The sequence below is a fragment of the Mixophyes fleayi genome, chromosome 6, assembly GCF_038048845.1.
Source record: "Mixophyes fleayi isolate aMixFle1 chromosome 6, aMixFle1.hap1, whole genome shotgun sequence".
Taxonomy (NCBI): domain Eukaryota; kingdom Metazoa; phylum Chordata; class Amphibia; order Anura; family Limnodynastidae; genus Mixophyes; species Mixophyes fleayi.
Genome location: NC_134407.1, coordinates 18,554,032 through 18,569,406, shown reverse-complemented (window position 1 = coordinate 18,569,406; position 15,375 = coordinate 18,554,032). Strand labels below are relative to the sequence as shown.

The window sequence follows — 15,375 nt, the reverse complement described above, 5'->3', positions numbered from 1 at the left end:
ATGTTACAATGTAAGTAACACAACCCATCTGTATGTACATAAGGAGAGATACATATTGGCAGTGCGGCTTCACAGCGCATGTCCTGCATCTAACATCTCCGCCAGACCACAAACCTGCACCCACTAACATCTCCCTCAGGCACAACCCTACACCCACTAACATCTCCCCCAGAGCACAACCCTACACCCACTAACATCTCCCCCAGAGCACAACCCTGCACCCACTAACATCTCCCCCAGACCACAAACCTGCACCCACTAACATCTCCCTCAGGCACAACCCTACACCCACTAACATCTCCCCCAGAGCACAACCCTACACCCACTAACATCTCCCCCAGAGCACAACCCTGCACCCACTAACATCTCCCCCAGAGCACAACCCTGCACCCACTAACATCTCCCCCAGAGCACAACCCTGCACCCACTAACATCTCCCCCAGAGCACAACCCTGCACCCACTGATATCTACCCCAGAGCACAACCCTGCACCCACTAACATCTCCCCCAGAGCACAACCCTGCACCCACTAACATCTCCCCCAGAGCACAACCCTGCACCCACTAACATCTCCCCCAGAGCACAACCCTGCACCCACTAACATCTCCCCCAGAGCACAACCCTGCACCCACTAACATCTCCCCCAGAGCACAACCCTGCACTCACTAACATCTCCCCCAGAGCACAACCCTGCACCCACTAACATCTCCCCCAGAGCACAACCCTGCACCCACTAACATCTCCCCCAGAGCACAACCCTGCACTCACTAACATCTCCCCCAGAGCACAACCCTGCACCCACTAACATCTCCCCCAGAGCACAACCCTGCACTCACTAACATCTCCCCCAGAGCACAACCCTGCATCCACTAATATCTACCCCAGAGCACAACCCTGCATCTAACATCTCCCCCAGAGCACAACCCTGCACCCACTAACATCTCCCCACAGAATAGCCCTGTACCCACTAACATCTCCCCCAGAGCACAACCCTGTACCCACTAACATCTCCCCCAGAGCACAACCCTGCACCCACTAACATCTCCCCCAGAGCACAACCCTGTACCCACTAACATCTCCCCCAGAGCACAACCCTGCACCCACTAACATCTCCCCCAGAGCACAACCCTGCACCCACTAACATCTCCCCCAGAGCACAACCCTGCATCCACTAACATCTCCCCCAGAGCACAACCCTGCACCCACTAATGTCTACCCCAGAGCACAACCCTGCACCCACTAACATCTCCCCCAGAGCACAACCCTGCACCCACTAACATCTCCCCCAGAGCACAACCCTGTACCCACTAACGTCTCCCCACAGAATAGCCCTGTACCCGATACCAAAAATCCCTCCTCCAACATAACTGATATTTTCAGTTAAACAACATTAAAAACATCTTTTTATTCTTATAAAGTTCATGATGTGCAACAACAAATGGGTCATTATTGTTTGTGGTAAAAGTGATATAACTTGTTTCTAACTAGGATATTCCCCTACAATATATGTATCATCACTCTGTGATGTGATGTAGTTTGTGAATGTGTAAATAATTGTATGGATGTAAGCAGTGTTGCGTGTGACTTTCAGCTTTGCGGATATCCTGTATCATCAGTTCTATATATTTAAGATGAATGGAGAAGATTCACATTTTTTAAAATAATTTGACCACATATCTCTTCTTTGACTGCAGACAGTAGAGCGGATCCTAGTGGACGGCAGCGGAACTGCCAGAGGTGTAGTTCTACATGATGGAACAGAAGTCCACAGCAAGTTGGTCCTGTCCAATGCGACACCTCACCACACGTTTCTAAAACTGACTCCCAAGGTAAGACTGCACGTGGGCTGTGCAAACTGGGAAACCTTTATTTCAGATAGAGGAGCATTCTTTCATGTTTGAGGTCTATTTAAATCGCTTAAGAGAACTAACAAAGCCATGCTAACACCATGGGGTATATTTACTAAACTACGGGTTTGAAAAAGTGGAGATGTTGCCTATAGCAACCAATCAGATTCTAGTTATCATTTACTTAGTGCATTCTACAAAATGAGAGCTAGAATCCGATTGGTTGCTATAGGCAACATCTCCACTTTTTCAAACCGGTAGTTTAGTAAATATACCCCCATGAGTGGAACACACAGAGGTACTGGCCCAATATAACCAGGGTATGTGGATCTCATTCCCATAAGCCTCTGTGCACTGAGTTGGCTATGCTCTGTACACTCCTTATCCAGTTCCAAGGCAGCTGGGCTTTACCCCCCAAGAAAATAGCCATAAGTCTAACAACAAATTTCAAGAAAAAAAATGAGGTATAACTTAAAGTGAAGACACCCCCAGTCCATTTTGTGAGGAGAAAAGTACTTAAAGTGAAGTTTTCTCAATGTCCAGCAGAATGTATTTGACTCCCATGTTTGGGGCCAAATTTTGTAATGAGAGCATTCACCTAAACAGACAGGTGCTGTTCTTCTAAACACAATGGGGTGCTAGCAGGGCCGGCGGAACACAGTAAGCCTGGTAAATGCGGCAGGAGGGTGCCGAGCTTACCACGGCACTGAACCAAGTCCGCCTGTGCCATTTTTTTTTCCAGTCAGGTGACGTTCCTCTTATGCTCCAAGTCCCCATTCAGAGCGGGGATTGGAATAAGTCTAGGGGTATGGGAAAGCCCAACAAGGCTTGACAGCAGATGTGCAAACCCCGGCAGGGGGGAGTGCTGGAGGTCCCATCGTCGGCCTTGGGTGGTAGATACAAACATACAACATTTAATTACATTTCTGAACCCAATTTTTCAAGCATCTCCACAATACAAGGATAAAGTTGGACCAAAAGATGCAGCTGTGGAAAATCAGCAACTTGTGGCCGAAAATAACCGTAGAGTTTAAGGATTTTTCCACAGCGATGTTGGCTGCGATATCCATTACTTAGCACCAGTTGAGAAACATTAAATACAAATTGCCATATATAAAAGATCTATTAATATCAATCACAGATACAGGGGAGGAACAGTGCCGTAGCAAATTTTGGTTAGGGGCGCGGCCATGCCACTCTAGCCTCCACGGCTGCCCTCTCTCTGCTCTCTGCTCCAAAAAGATCAAAGGGGTGGCCTCCTCTGATCATGCATGGGCAGCTCATGCGCCCAAAGTAGAGTGGGGAATCTGGGGGCTCAGAGGCGTTGCCAGGCCCCCATCACCCCCCTCATCTCATCTCCGGGCCCATAGCGGCCGCACCTAGTGTAGTTCCGCCACTGCGCAAATATATATATATATATATATATAATTATATATAGAAAAATAGTTTGGACTAAACTCAGAAAGTCTCTCCGTTAAAAAGACACTTTCTCACCAGCAGGGGGAGACAGAAAAGGATGTAGAATATTGTCTTGGTCATTTAAAAAACTCCTGTCTAAAGTAGTGAAGTGGTATATAGTACTTTAAGTGTTTTTTATTTAAAGCATTAATACAAGGGCAGACACTGCAGATTTCCCCATAGGCAGCCCTATATACAGCTTCTGTTTTGCTTCAATTGCTCTGGGCATCTTGATAATGATGTGAGAGGCTCCATTTAATGAATAATGAGAACATTATCTGTTATAGAAACACTCTTCTTATACCTTGGCTCCAAGACAAATGACAGAACTAGCGGCAGTACTTCAGGAATGTGACTAGTGCTGTTTATATGTGACAATGATTAGGCTGTGTCTTTTCCAGCCATTAACGCTAAATAGCAATCTAAATAATCCTGTGTCTCTGATGGTGTTTTTTTTGTTCTTATTGGGTGGATAAAAAATTGTGTGTTTCTTTGTCTTTGTATTTTTAGGAGCAATTGCCAGAGGATTTTATAACAATGATCTCACAGTTTGACGCCAAGTCCCCAGTTACCAAAATAAATGGTAGGTTTTCTGAGACTCAATTATGCCACTTAGCTAATGAAAGGAAATATATTTACACTCTAGCTAATGATCTAATCTAAGGCGTGGGGATAATGTGTCTCTGTGGTTTGATACATAGTCCAATTAATAATTAAATAACAAAGGCCATATTTTGTTTTGTAATTGGGCATGACTTGCTAATCTACGTAACAGTTTTACTCTTCAAAAAAAACAGGCTTAAGTACGTAAATGTTCCCTGGTGCTAATTCCTCTCTAGTGGCCTGTGTCTTGGAACACCCAAAAATATGTTTTTTAGTAACAAATCTCAACTCTCCCTCTTTGACATCATCATCATCATCATCATCTATTTATATAGCACCAACATATTTTGTAGCGCTTTACAATTGGGACATTGACATGTTTGTAGATACAGTATGCCATGGTGTTGCACGTGGCGCTATCTCTGGCACTATTTAGAACACAAGTTTCCCCCAAACTCAGAGTCACAAAAGGGGGGTCTAGATTGCTTCCTTGAAAGTCAATAGGCATTTGCATCCACTAAATTGCTTTTGCAAAAATGTAATAAGAATATATATATATTTTTTTTTAAAGATTTTATTTTTTGCAAGGGTCAACCAAAAGTAACATTCTGTACAGCACTGTGTTATAAACATCTGAAGAATACATATGTAATAAAACATACAGCGTCTTATTAGAAGAGAGCATTAATAAGGATGTTGACCCAATTTTTCAAGGGAAGCAATAATTTTAGAAAGAGAAGTAAGATTGAGGAGAGTAAGGAGGGGGGGGCGGCGTGGCAGCCGCCTAAGTATAAGAGAGAGGAAGGAGTGTAGTAGAATATGGAAAAAGAAAAAGAAAATGAAGAGATGGGAGGAATGGAATAGGGAAAGGAAAAAAGGATCCAGATGGAGTGATGCTGTAGAATCAAATGACAAAAGGGGTTTGGATTTGGAAGTATGAGGTCCACAGCGCCCAAACCTTAATGAATGATTTAGAGGTATTACGGATTATGCATGTCATGTATTCCATTTGATAAACATACCAAATCTTGCCGATAATCGTCTGTAGAGTTGGAGCATTGGGCTGCTTCCAGTCTGTAGCAATCTGGCATAGGGCAGCAGAGACTACATGGCGAAACATTTTCATTTGATGTTTGGTGGCCGATGGGATAATAAGAATATATTTTGAGTACAAATCTCATTTTGTCACAAGACTCATCAACAGTATCACACACCTAAGTAGGATCTTCAGTTTGCATATTTATGTATATCAAAGCTTTCAATTAGTGGATGGTAGGTACAGACCACACACAGTTCTATTGAAAGGATTTCCCATTGACGAGGTTATGGGCTCTGCTGTAGACTGCATCGCTGAATCCTGTTCTTAAAAGAACAACCAATGCAGAGGCTCTAGTCATTTTCAGATGTAATATATACACGTATCCACAACAAAGATGCTTTTAAAATTTGTGATGCTGTCAATATATTGTCCTGCGTTGACATTAGATTTTATTCCAAAACATATTCTTGTTAAATTGTAGGAAAAGCAATTTAGTGGCTACAATCGTCCTTGGATTTTCAAAGCAGCCATCTAGATCTTCTATTGTCGTTCTGAGTTTAGAGGATAGCCATGGAAATGCATGTGTTCTAGATCGTCCCATAGATGACCATCCGTCTATGGAAGACATACATCAATCTAGCGCCTACTTGAAAACAAATCTGTTGTGATAAAAAGACAGTGGACTAAAGAGCGTACAAGTAACAGATGCCAATCATACCAGAATGGATGACTTCTTGCATATTGTAAACATAACCTTGTTTTAATGCTCCACTTTTGCACCATTTGGGAAAGGAAGAATAGTGGTTGAATATTGATGCTTCTAATTATCAGTTAAAATGAAAGTGCTGCGTATTGAAAATCCTAAGTAGCCAACTGGGGTAAATTTGAAAGAGAAAGACAGGAGTAAAGGAGAGAAGCACGGTGGCCTGGTGGTTAGCACTTCTGATCACAACACTGGGGTCATGAGTTTGATTCCCGACCATGGCCTTATCTGTGAGGAGTTTGTATGTTCTCCCCGTGTTTGCGTGGGTTTCCTCCGGGTGCTCTGGTTTCCTCCCACACACCAAAAACATACTGGTAGGTTAATTGGCTGCTAACAAATTTACCCTAGTCTGTGTGTGTCTGTGTGTGTCTATGTTAGGGAATTTAGACTGTATGCTCCAATGGGGCAGGGACTGATGTGAGTTCTCTGTACAGCGCTGCGGAATTAGTGGCGCTATATAAATAAATGGTGATGATGATGAAATATTGTCAAAAACAGTGTATGAACAAATGTGAACTATATTTTTTTTCTTTATCACTTTCTTGCGTGGATGAGGAATGTCCTAACATGGACAAAGTAGTACAATATATTATCTTTGATGACTAGTTAAATCAGAGATTGTAAAATATAAAGGTATTTTCCTCAACTGTTTATACAATGATTAACAATACTAATGTATGATAGCTTCAGTCTAATAAAACACATCGGGTACATTTTTCTGTCTTTTGAGGACTTGGACATACAGCATCGAATAGTGCTGTAATTAAATGCACTGATTATGAAACAAATACATTATAAGGCAGTTGCTGGACACCGTCGCCAAAAGTTAGATTGTAAGCTCCTGTGGGCTGAAAAGTTGAGACTGAAATGTTCTTTGTACAGAACTGTAATAACATTAAATGTGCTATATAAATAAGATAAAACTGTAAAAAGCGGATTTGAAGAAAGGCATCTACAATCAGCAGATATATTTCCGCACGTGGGTACAGTGCTATCTTTGTGACACAATTGTGTTATTTACAACGGAATGTTAGGAGCAGGTTTCGTCTCTCCACACTGCTTAGATTCCAAAGAAGAGCTGACGATCACTAACTCTACTTCCTGAAGAAGCTGGTCCAGATGTACACATTGTTCTGGAAGTCTGAATACAGCAATCCGTAATAATAACTTCATCTTCTGCAGGTTTATTTCTGTTTGTATGGAAACAGACAAATATGCTGAGCGATAAAGCCATCGGCAAAATATGCTGATTTCCCACAATCTAAATGCTCTTCCTCATACTATTAAAAAGTAATTATTACATTGTTTACAGCTAAATACTGAATGAGCTGTGAAAGTTACAGTGTAAGCAGTTCTGCGGAGTTCAATCCCGTGTGTCTCTGATACTGTAGCTGATACAGTCCAAGTGGAATGATTTATTTCAGTGTTTCTTCATAGCGTACCTCTTATATTCAGATTATTTTAGGTTTAATTCTGGTTATTTTTTAACTATACATAAGGCCTATTCATCAAGACACGTATCTGCTGATTTTGAGCGCGTTTCCAGAATTGGGACATACGGCCGTAAACGCAGCCATGTGAACACAAATGACATTTACTAGAGCCTACGATTTTAGGGAGTGAAGGTTACTTGTTTTTCTGCCGTATCTCTTCAGCTACAGAGCTAGTCTACGTCTTCAGTATTAGCGGTGACACTCTCGTATGCATGCTATAACATGTGTTTACAATCAGAGGCAACTGTAAAAATGTATTTTATGCTCAGTAGACATAAACAGCACACTATATATAATACAGAAGTGGAAGTTGCTCAATCAATTATAGGCTCATAGCAGGTGCTTGAAAGGGTGAGGTTATCCTGAAAGGAACAAAGACAGAGAAAAATCCCACAGCACACTGCTATGGCCAGCAAAGGAGCTGCCATTTATAATTGTAGATAAAAATGCAAAAGCTTCAGTTGCACACATTTGCAAATATATGTTAAGCCACCTGCCACCCCACGGTGCTTTTGCTAATAGGCTGGTCCTAACTCTACACAGTGAGAGTCCCATATATTTGTGCCGTACATATATGTGTTTTTAAATTGAGATCTAACTTACCATGAGGTACCCCAAGAAGCCTCTAAATGACAATACAGCACCAGCACTCCCCATCAGCTACTGACACCAACATGCCTTTCAGACAAACAATACAGAAGTGGAAGTTGCTCAATCAATTTATAGGCAATTTATATAAACAGCACACTAATAAATGTATTTCAAAGGGGAGGAAAATCTTTTTTTTTTTCACTTTTAGCAATAATGCCTTAAGTGGTGGCATTAATTATTTATATATATTTAAGTTATTTGTGAAATTATAATCCACATAGGCTTGGGATGTATATTGCAGCGCTTTGTGTAATACAGCAGATCTACATCCACAGCGCACATATCTTGAGGTCCGTGCTTTGATGAATTCGGGTGTGCGCAAAGCCAAAGTATTTGTGGAAGGAAGGAAAACATGGGTACAGAAAAGATTGGGAGGGGAGAAGGGAAAGGGGACGCAGGATGTCACCTAGTTCCAGGCAGGGATATTGAGGGTCATCTGATAATAAAGTGAGGTCTATTTCATTGCTAGCCTACGGGGGAGCAGTTAGAAAAGACAAATGTGCTCTGTAGCAGGGTGACTACCTAAACTCCAACCAATGGAACCAAGTAGGGGAAAATTTTGGAAATGTATTTACCGCAGCCATAGTTAGTTTGCCCATCGTCATGTAGAAATCAATGCGTCAAAGCCATTTCTTAATTGTGGGAGGAAAAGGGGCCTCCGGTAGACTGAAATCAGAGACTTTCCAGCATTGTTTAAATGCATCCTGAGATATTTGTTGTGTTTGGATATTGGAATGATAGAGAGTGACCGGAGCAGAAGCCGGAATGATTTATCTAGAAAGAGTATCGACTGTTTGCCAATATTGGGTAATCCTGACACAATCCCACCATATGTGTTTGAAAGTACCTATAGCTACATCGCATTGGCTTAATTCTTTACTGGTTTGATTTATTATAACTATAACTATTCATGTTTGGGCTAAACCTTTAACCCCTCATGACAATAATGACCAGACCAAATTTCACATTTTGGAGATTTGACTTGGGAATAACTTTATTTCATAATTCATAGCACCCAATACATTTTTTATATTGTTTTTCGTGGGACTTTTGTAGCATAGTCATGTACATTTATTTTATATTTTATTCTCATTGTATAAGGAAAACCAGGAAAATTAAAACACTTTCTCCATGACTTCCTACAGTTACTTACCCACAATAAAATCAAACTTAGAGTTCAGGGATACCAAACAAGTGTTCTTGTATGAGATCTGACAAAGTTATAGGCAATAATTCATAATCCTGTGACTACACCTGACTGTATAGCACCAGTGTGCAAGCGTCTTATGGTGGGAGTGAGGGTAGACAGGACCAATGGTAGGCGGCCAAAATTGGGATTATCTCCCTTGAGATGGGTTCGGGCAACATTAAGTGCTCCTAGCTTTAGTAGGTTCTGTGCTTGAATGAACTTATTCATTGGATTCGAAGTGTATAATAGATGAGTGACTTGAATAAATATTTGAAATATCCTGTGTAATAAATATTTACTTGGTAAGCAGTGGTGTCACTTGGGCTTATTGTGAAGGTGTTCATGATCTGTGGGTGGCAAAACACACATGAATAAGAGGTACAGCTCACGTATAACTTGTTTAGAGTCAAGTATAAATTTGAGTCTTACAAAGAAAAATGTACCTTATACTGCAAAATAAACAGGATATTGGAAGTCATCTCAGAGTTCCGTGATCTACATAACAGTTCACGGAACTCCTCGGTGCTTCTAATACAGTCAAGTCCATAAATATTGGGACATCGACACAATTCTCATATTTTGGGCTCTATACACCACCACAATGGATTTGAAATGAAACTAACAAGATGTGCTTTAACTGCAGACTTTCAGCTTTAATTTGAGGGTATTTACATTTAAATCAGGTGAACGGTGTAGGAATTACAACAATTTCTATATGTGCCTCCCACTTTTTAAGGGACCAAAAGTAATGGGACAATCGACTCAAAAGCTATTTTATGGACATGTGTGGGCTATTCCCTCGTTATTTCATCACCAATTAAGCAGGTAAAAGGTCTGGAGTTGATTCTAGGTGTGACATTTGCATTTGGAATCTGTTGCTGTCGACTCTCAATATGAGATCCAAAGAGCTGTCACTATCAGTGAAGCAAGCCATCATTAGGCTGAAAAATCAAAACAAACCCATCAGAGAGATAGCAAAAACATTAGGTGTGGCCAAATCAACTGTTTGGAACATTCTTAAAAATAAAGAATGCACCGGAGAGCTCAGCAAGACCAAAAGACCCAAAAGACCACGGAAAACAACTGTGGTGGATGACAGAAGAATTTTTTCCCTGGTGAAGAAAAACCCCTTCACAACAGTTGGCCAAATCAAGAACACTCTCCAGGAGATAGGTGTATATGTGTCAAAGTCAACAATCAAGAGAAGACTTCACAAGAGTGAATATAGAGGGTTCACCACAAGATGTAAACCATTTGTGAGCCATAAAAACAGGAAGACCAGATTAGAGTTTGCCAAACAACATCTAAAAAAGCCATTACAGTTCTGGAACAACATCCTATGGACAGATGAGACAAAGATCAACTTGTACCAGAGTTATGGGAAGAGAAGAGTATGGAGAAGGAAAGGAACTGCTCATGATCCAAAACATACCACCTCATCAGTGAAGCATGGTGGTGGTAGTGTCATGGTGTGGGCATGTATGGCTGCCAATGGAACTGGTTCCCTTGTATTTATTGATGATGTGACTGCTGACAAAAGCAGCAAGATGAATTTTGAAGTGTTTCGGGCAATATTATCTGCTCATATTCAGTCAAATGCTTCAGAACTCATTGGACGGCGCTTCACAGTGCAGATGGACAATGACACGAAGCATACTGCAAAAGCAACCAAAGAGTTTTTTTAAGGCTAACAAGGGGAATGTTATGCAATGGCCAAGTCACTTACCTGACCTGAATCCGATTGAGCATGCATTTCACTTGATGAAGACAAAACTGAGGGGAGAATGCCCCAAGAACAAGCAGGAACTGAAGACATTTGCAGTAGAGGCCTGGCAGAGCATCACCAGGGATGAAACCCAGCGTCTGGTGATGTCTATGTGTTCCAGACTTCAGGCTGTAATTGACTGCAAAGCATTTGCAACAAAGTATTAAAAAGTGACAGTTTGATGTAGGATTGTTTAGTTTGTCCCATTACTTTTGGTCCCTTAAAAAGTGTGAGGCACATATAGAAACCGATGTAATTCCTACACCGTTCACCTGATTTGGATGTAAATTCCCTCAAATTAAAGCTGAAAGTCTACAGATAAAGCACATCTTGTTTGTTTCATTTCAAATCCATTGTGGTGGTGTATAGAGCCCAAAATATGAGAATTGTGTCGATGTCCCATTATTTATGGACTTGACTGTATCTTTTTACTGTAGGGAATACATTATTCTCATTATATTTGTTCTCAGTTGTTCACATTAGTAGATTTTTGCCTCAAAGTTCTACAGAAAGTGTTCAGGATCAGGATGTAAATAGACAAAATTGGTGTACTCGCACGTCTAATGCACTTTCCCCAAATCTCTTCAGAGACTTTCAAAACGAATCTCCAATTACACTGTAACAAGTGCACTCAAGCAATTATGTTTGACTTATTGATTTAAAGAGCACACTGATCTCAAGCTTTGTTTTCCACTGCAGTGGCTGTAGATAGGGTACCAAACTTCTTATCCATACCAAATTCAGCCGATGGCAAACCGCTACCCCATCACCGATGCTCCATCCACATGAACAGTGAGAATATGCAACAGCTAAACGAGGCCTATGAGGATGCCTGTAAGGGACTGCCTTCTGAAAGGTAAAGGGGACAGATTAAATAAATACAGATTACATGTACAAAAAATAAGTATTTCATATTTAAATGGTATTTTGTTCAAATAGTCGACACTACTGAGAGAGAGGGAGATAGGGTTATTTAAGTAAAGGGTCCTACTGTGTATTAAGTTCCAACTTTGTCTTGTTCCTTATTTTAATAAAAATCTGTTTAACATGATACAGGTGTTCTGTAGAATAAAAAAAAAATGATTTTTACACTCTTACATTATTAGCAGATATCAACAGGAACACAGCAGTGAGCAACAATGTTATGATGTGATTAGTCTTGGAGCTATCGCAGGGGGAAACACTAATTATTACTTAAGAAACTGCAAAAAAATAAATAAAAAAATACAATGTTTTAGGCTAGTTGTATGTATAAGACTCAGCCATCCTGTAGCTCACCTAGCCGCCCTCTGTAAGTCATCCTTCCGATTGTCAATCACTGCCGCTCCTCCGACATGGACAAGAAGGTGGGGATTGGTCAGTGAGTGACATGGCCATTGCTCACTTCCTACCTAATTCTCATACACTGACAAAGGGAAGTGGATGGTAATTGGATGATTCACTGACCAATCACAACTGCTTCTTAGTGCGATCTCTCTTGAAGGGGAGATCTCCATGGCGATTTCTGGGGGTGCGGCCAAGCGGGACACGTCATTTGGCCCCGCTCCATAAACTGACACAACCCTTGTAGCCTAGCCTATCACAGCAGGGGGCGGGACCGCGCTGACGCTTAAATCGTGACACTAAGTCCTACCCCTTTCACTTGACTAACAGATCTGGCCATGATCCGGGAGTTTGTCCTGTTCTCCCAGGAGTCTGAGGGGACTCACAGATTTTGGAAGTCTCCCAGACATTCCGGGAGAGTTGGCAACTATGCAAATGTTAGAGGAGCAGCAGCCATTATCAGCCAGGGAAGGTATTATACAGGTAGATGATGTGCATTGGGCCTGAAAGGTTAAAGTTTTTATTAATTCATTCATTTACTACTAAAGTAAAAAACTGCACTCACATTATTAGTGCTTTTCAAGATAGTTCAAGTTTTACTCTGCATTAAAAACAGATAATGTTAGTTCCACATATTGTTATAAATCAATTACAATACTTTTAACTGGGTTGGGTATTGCATGTATATAGCTTTTAAAGGCAAGTACTCCACCAAGCAATAGCAGCTGTTGTTAACATAGAGTACAGTATAGCTTGAATAGCACTAATAATGTCTTTGGTAAGTGCTTTTATTATTAAGAGTCACACTTCACACGTGTAGGCCATTATTCATTCATATTTGACCTTTAGTTCTAAATTGACCTTTTGCTATAGGTCTGGGTATTCTGTTTAGTTAATTTCTGAGGGATATTGGTGTTTAGAGAAATATGCGTTTTTCTCTATGAATGTCTCCAAATTTCTAATTTATTTTTTTTTTTTTTTAACTGAACAGTTATTCACGTCTACCTCTGCAGGCTATTGGTTGCATTGGAGGAAATATCATTTTTTGTACTTTATGTTAATGCTGAAATCAAATCCGATTACAGAAATGTGCTATTGCTACCTATACATGTATAGTTTTTACTTGTATCAAAATATATGTATATAGCAATACAAATATGATGTGATAGCACTTATATGATAATTGGACAGGCTTTAGTAAAGTATTTAGTTTACCAACCACCAGTTAGAGTATCATCGTACCTACTCCACTGAAATACACGGATTGTAGCATGTGATATGTGATTATCTACTGACTGAATATAAACACACAACAGAACATGTGAAATACTCCAAGATAATTATTATTATAGATTTTCAAGGCACCACAGTGCTCCACAGCGCCGTACAGTAGGAAAAACAGGACAAACATAAAACAGGGAAATTCAAGGTAGACAAAATAAATACAGACATGAAAACAAAGGGTAGGAAGGACCCTGCTCATTAGAGAGTTAACATTCTAAGTAGAAGAGGTCACAGCTGAAACAAGAGGAGCGAGTGTGTCGAGAATGGGACAGTTGTGAGGGTGTATTAGTGTGAGTAGTATATTATCAGGGTTAAGATCAGCTTTAATATAGAGATGGGTTTTGAGAGAGTGTCTAAAGATTTGAAGGCTGGGGGAAAGTCTGATTGGGCGCCGTAGGGAATTCCATAAGTGAGGAGCAGCGCGGGAGAAGTTTTGTAGGTGGGAGTGAGAGGTGATTACCAGAGATGAGACAAGGCGCAGGTCACAGGTAGATCTAAGAGGGCAGGAGGGAGAGTACTTTGATATGAGATTTGAGATGTATGAGGGGGTGGTGTTGTTGAGGGCTTTGTAGGTCATGGTGAATAATTTTAATTGGATTCTCGGGGACATAGGGAGCCAGTGTAGGGATTTCCAGAATGGTGCAAATGATGATGTCCTTTTATTACAAATCTGCTAAAATACTCAAGAACAGGGAACAATTGATTACATGATGCAGTGTTTCTGGACTAGAAGTTATTAAGTACTAGTGAAACGGGTATGGAATCTGTTTATTAGTGATTGTAAAGACAGCAGAGAAACATAATCGTTTGCAACAACGTAACAGCGGATTATACTCTCCACAGGCCGATGATTGAATTATGCATGCCCTCATCACTGGATCCTACTATTGCTCCCCCTGGATGTCATGTTATATCAATCTTCTCGCAGTATACTCCGTACACACTGACTGGGGGTCAACCATGGAACGAAGAGGAAAAGAATAAGTATGCTGACAATGGTAAATGCCGCGCCTTCCTATCGCGTTACTTGCTACATTTTTTTGTTTTCAATCGCCGTTTCCCATACCAAAATAAACCAACCTCCTGTAGACCTTTGTCCTGCTCTTGTTCTGCTCATCTGAGCATGTACCGGCTTCTGCACATGAACAGAAAAGAGGGGTCTGGATGAACGAGCATCAGGGTTCCATATATGAAAAGATATAATATATATTTGTAAGTATATATTTATCCTTTTATTTATGGAGTGCCAACATTTTACGCAGCAATGGTGCATTAATGGAATCATATTACAAACAATATTGCATACGCCAATATGAAACTTAAGATAAATGTATTAATAATATTATCTAAGACAGTGATGGGTAGCAGGCGGCCCTCCGAGTCTTCCCTTGCGGCCCCCAGCCCCTTCCTGCTTTATATTCAGATATGTTTGTTATAGCTTGTAACACTTATTTAACCACCTGCTGATATGTTATTACAGGTAGGAGCCTCTTTCTTTGACTAAATATATTATTGCAACTTATTACTGAGCGTTAAGGATATTGTGTGGCCCTGGTTAGAGGGCTGTACCGTGCGCCCCTGAAGTGTATCAGGTTGTCTATCACTGTGGGGAATGATGGATACATAGGTAGAGTGGAAAATAAGAATGCTAGGAGCGGGTGAGAAAGGTGGCTGCTGTTAGCGCTATGGCAGAGTAAATATAGTAGTTATGGAGGACAGGGAGAAGCTTCTTTGAACAGATGGGTCTTCAAGGGCCTTTTAATGATTTTTACGGTTCAGTGGAGGCATGTAGGACTTTCATAAATGGGAAGACGTCCTGTCTGTAGATAAGGGTATTATATAAGGGTATATATGGCATTGTGTTGAGATTTGCAGGAAAGCACACAGTACCTTATAAAAGCTACAGAACTTACTGAGGATCCCCTACCTGTCAATGTCTCACCCCCTCCAAAGATGGGCT

The 15,375-nt window shown here is 40.9% G+C and overlaps 1 protein-coding gene across 1 annotated transcript in view; it reads left to right on the top strand.

Annotated features, from left to right (window-relative positions):
- PYROXD2 (pyridine nucleotide-disulphide oxidoreductase domain 2) overlaps positions 1–15,375 on the top strand; it is an 83,826-nt gene that overhangs the window by 46,058 nt on the left and 22,393 nt on the right. The window contains exons 10-13 of the mRNA XM_075215950.1: positions 1,695–1,829; positions 3,816–3,888; positions 11,508–11,664; positions 14,259–14,413. Of these exons, the coding sequence (XP_075072051.1) occupies positions 1,695–1,829; positions 3,816–3,888; positions 11,508–11,664; positions 14,259–14,413 (520 nt within the window). The remainder of the gene's footprint in view (positions 1–1,694; positions 1,830–3,815; positions 3,889–11,507; positions 11,665–14,258; positions 14,414–15,375) is intronic.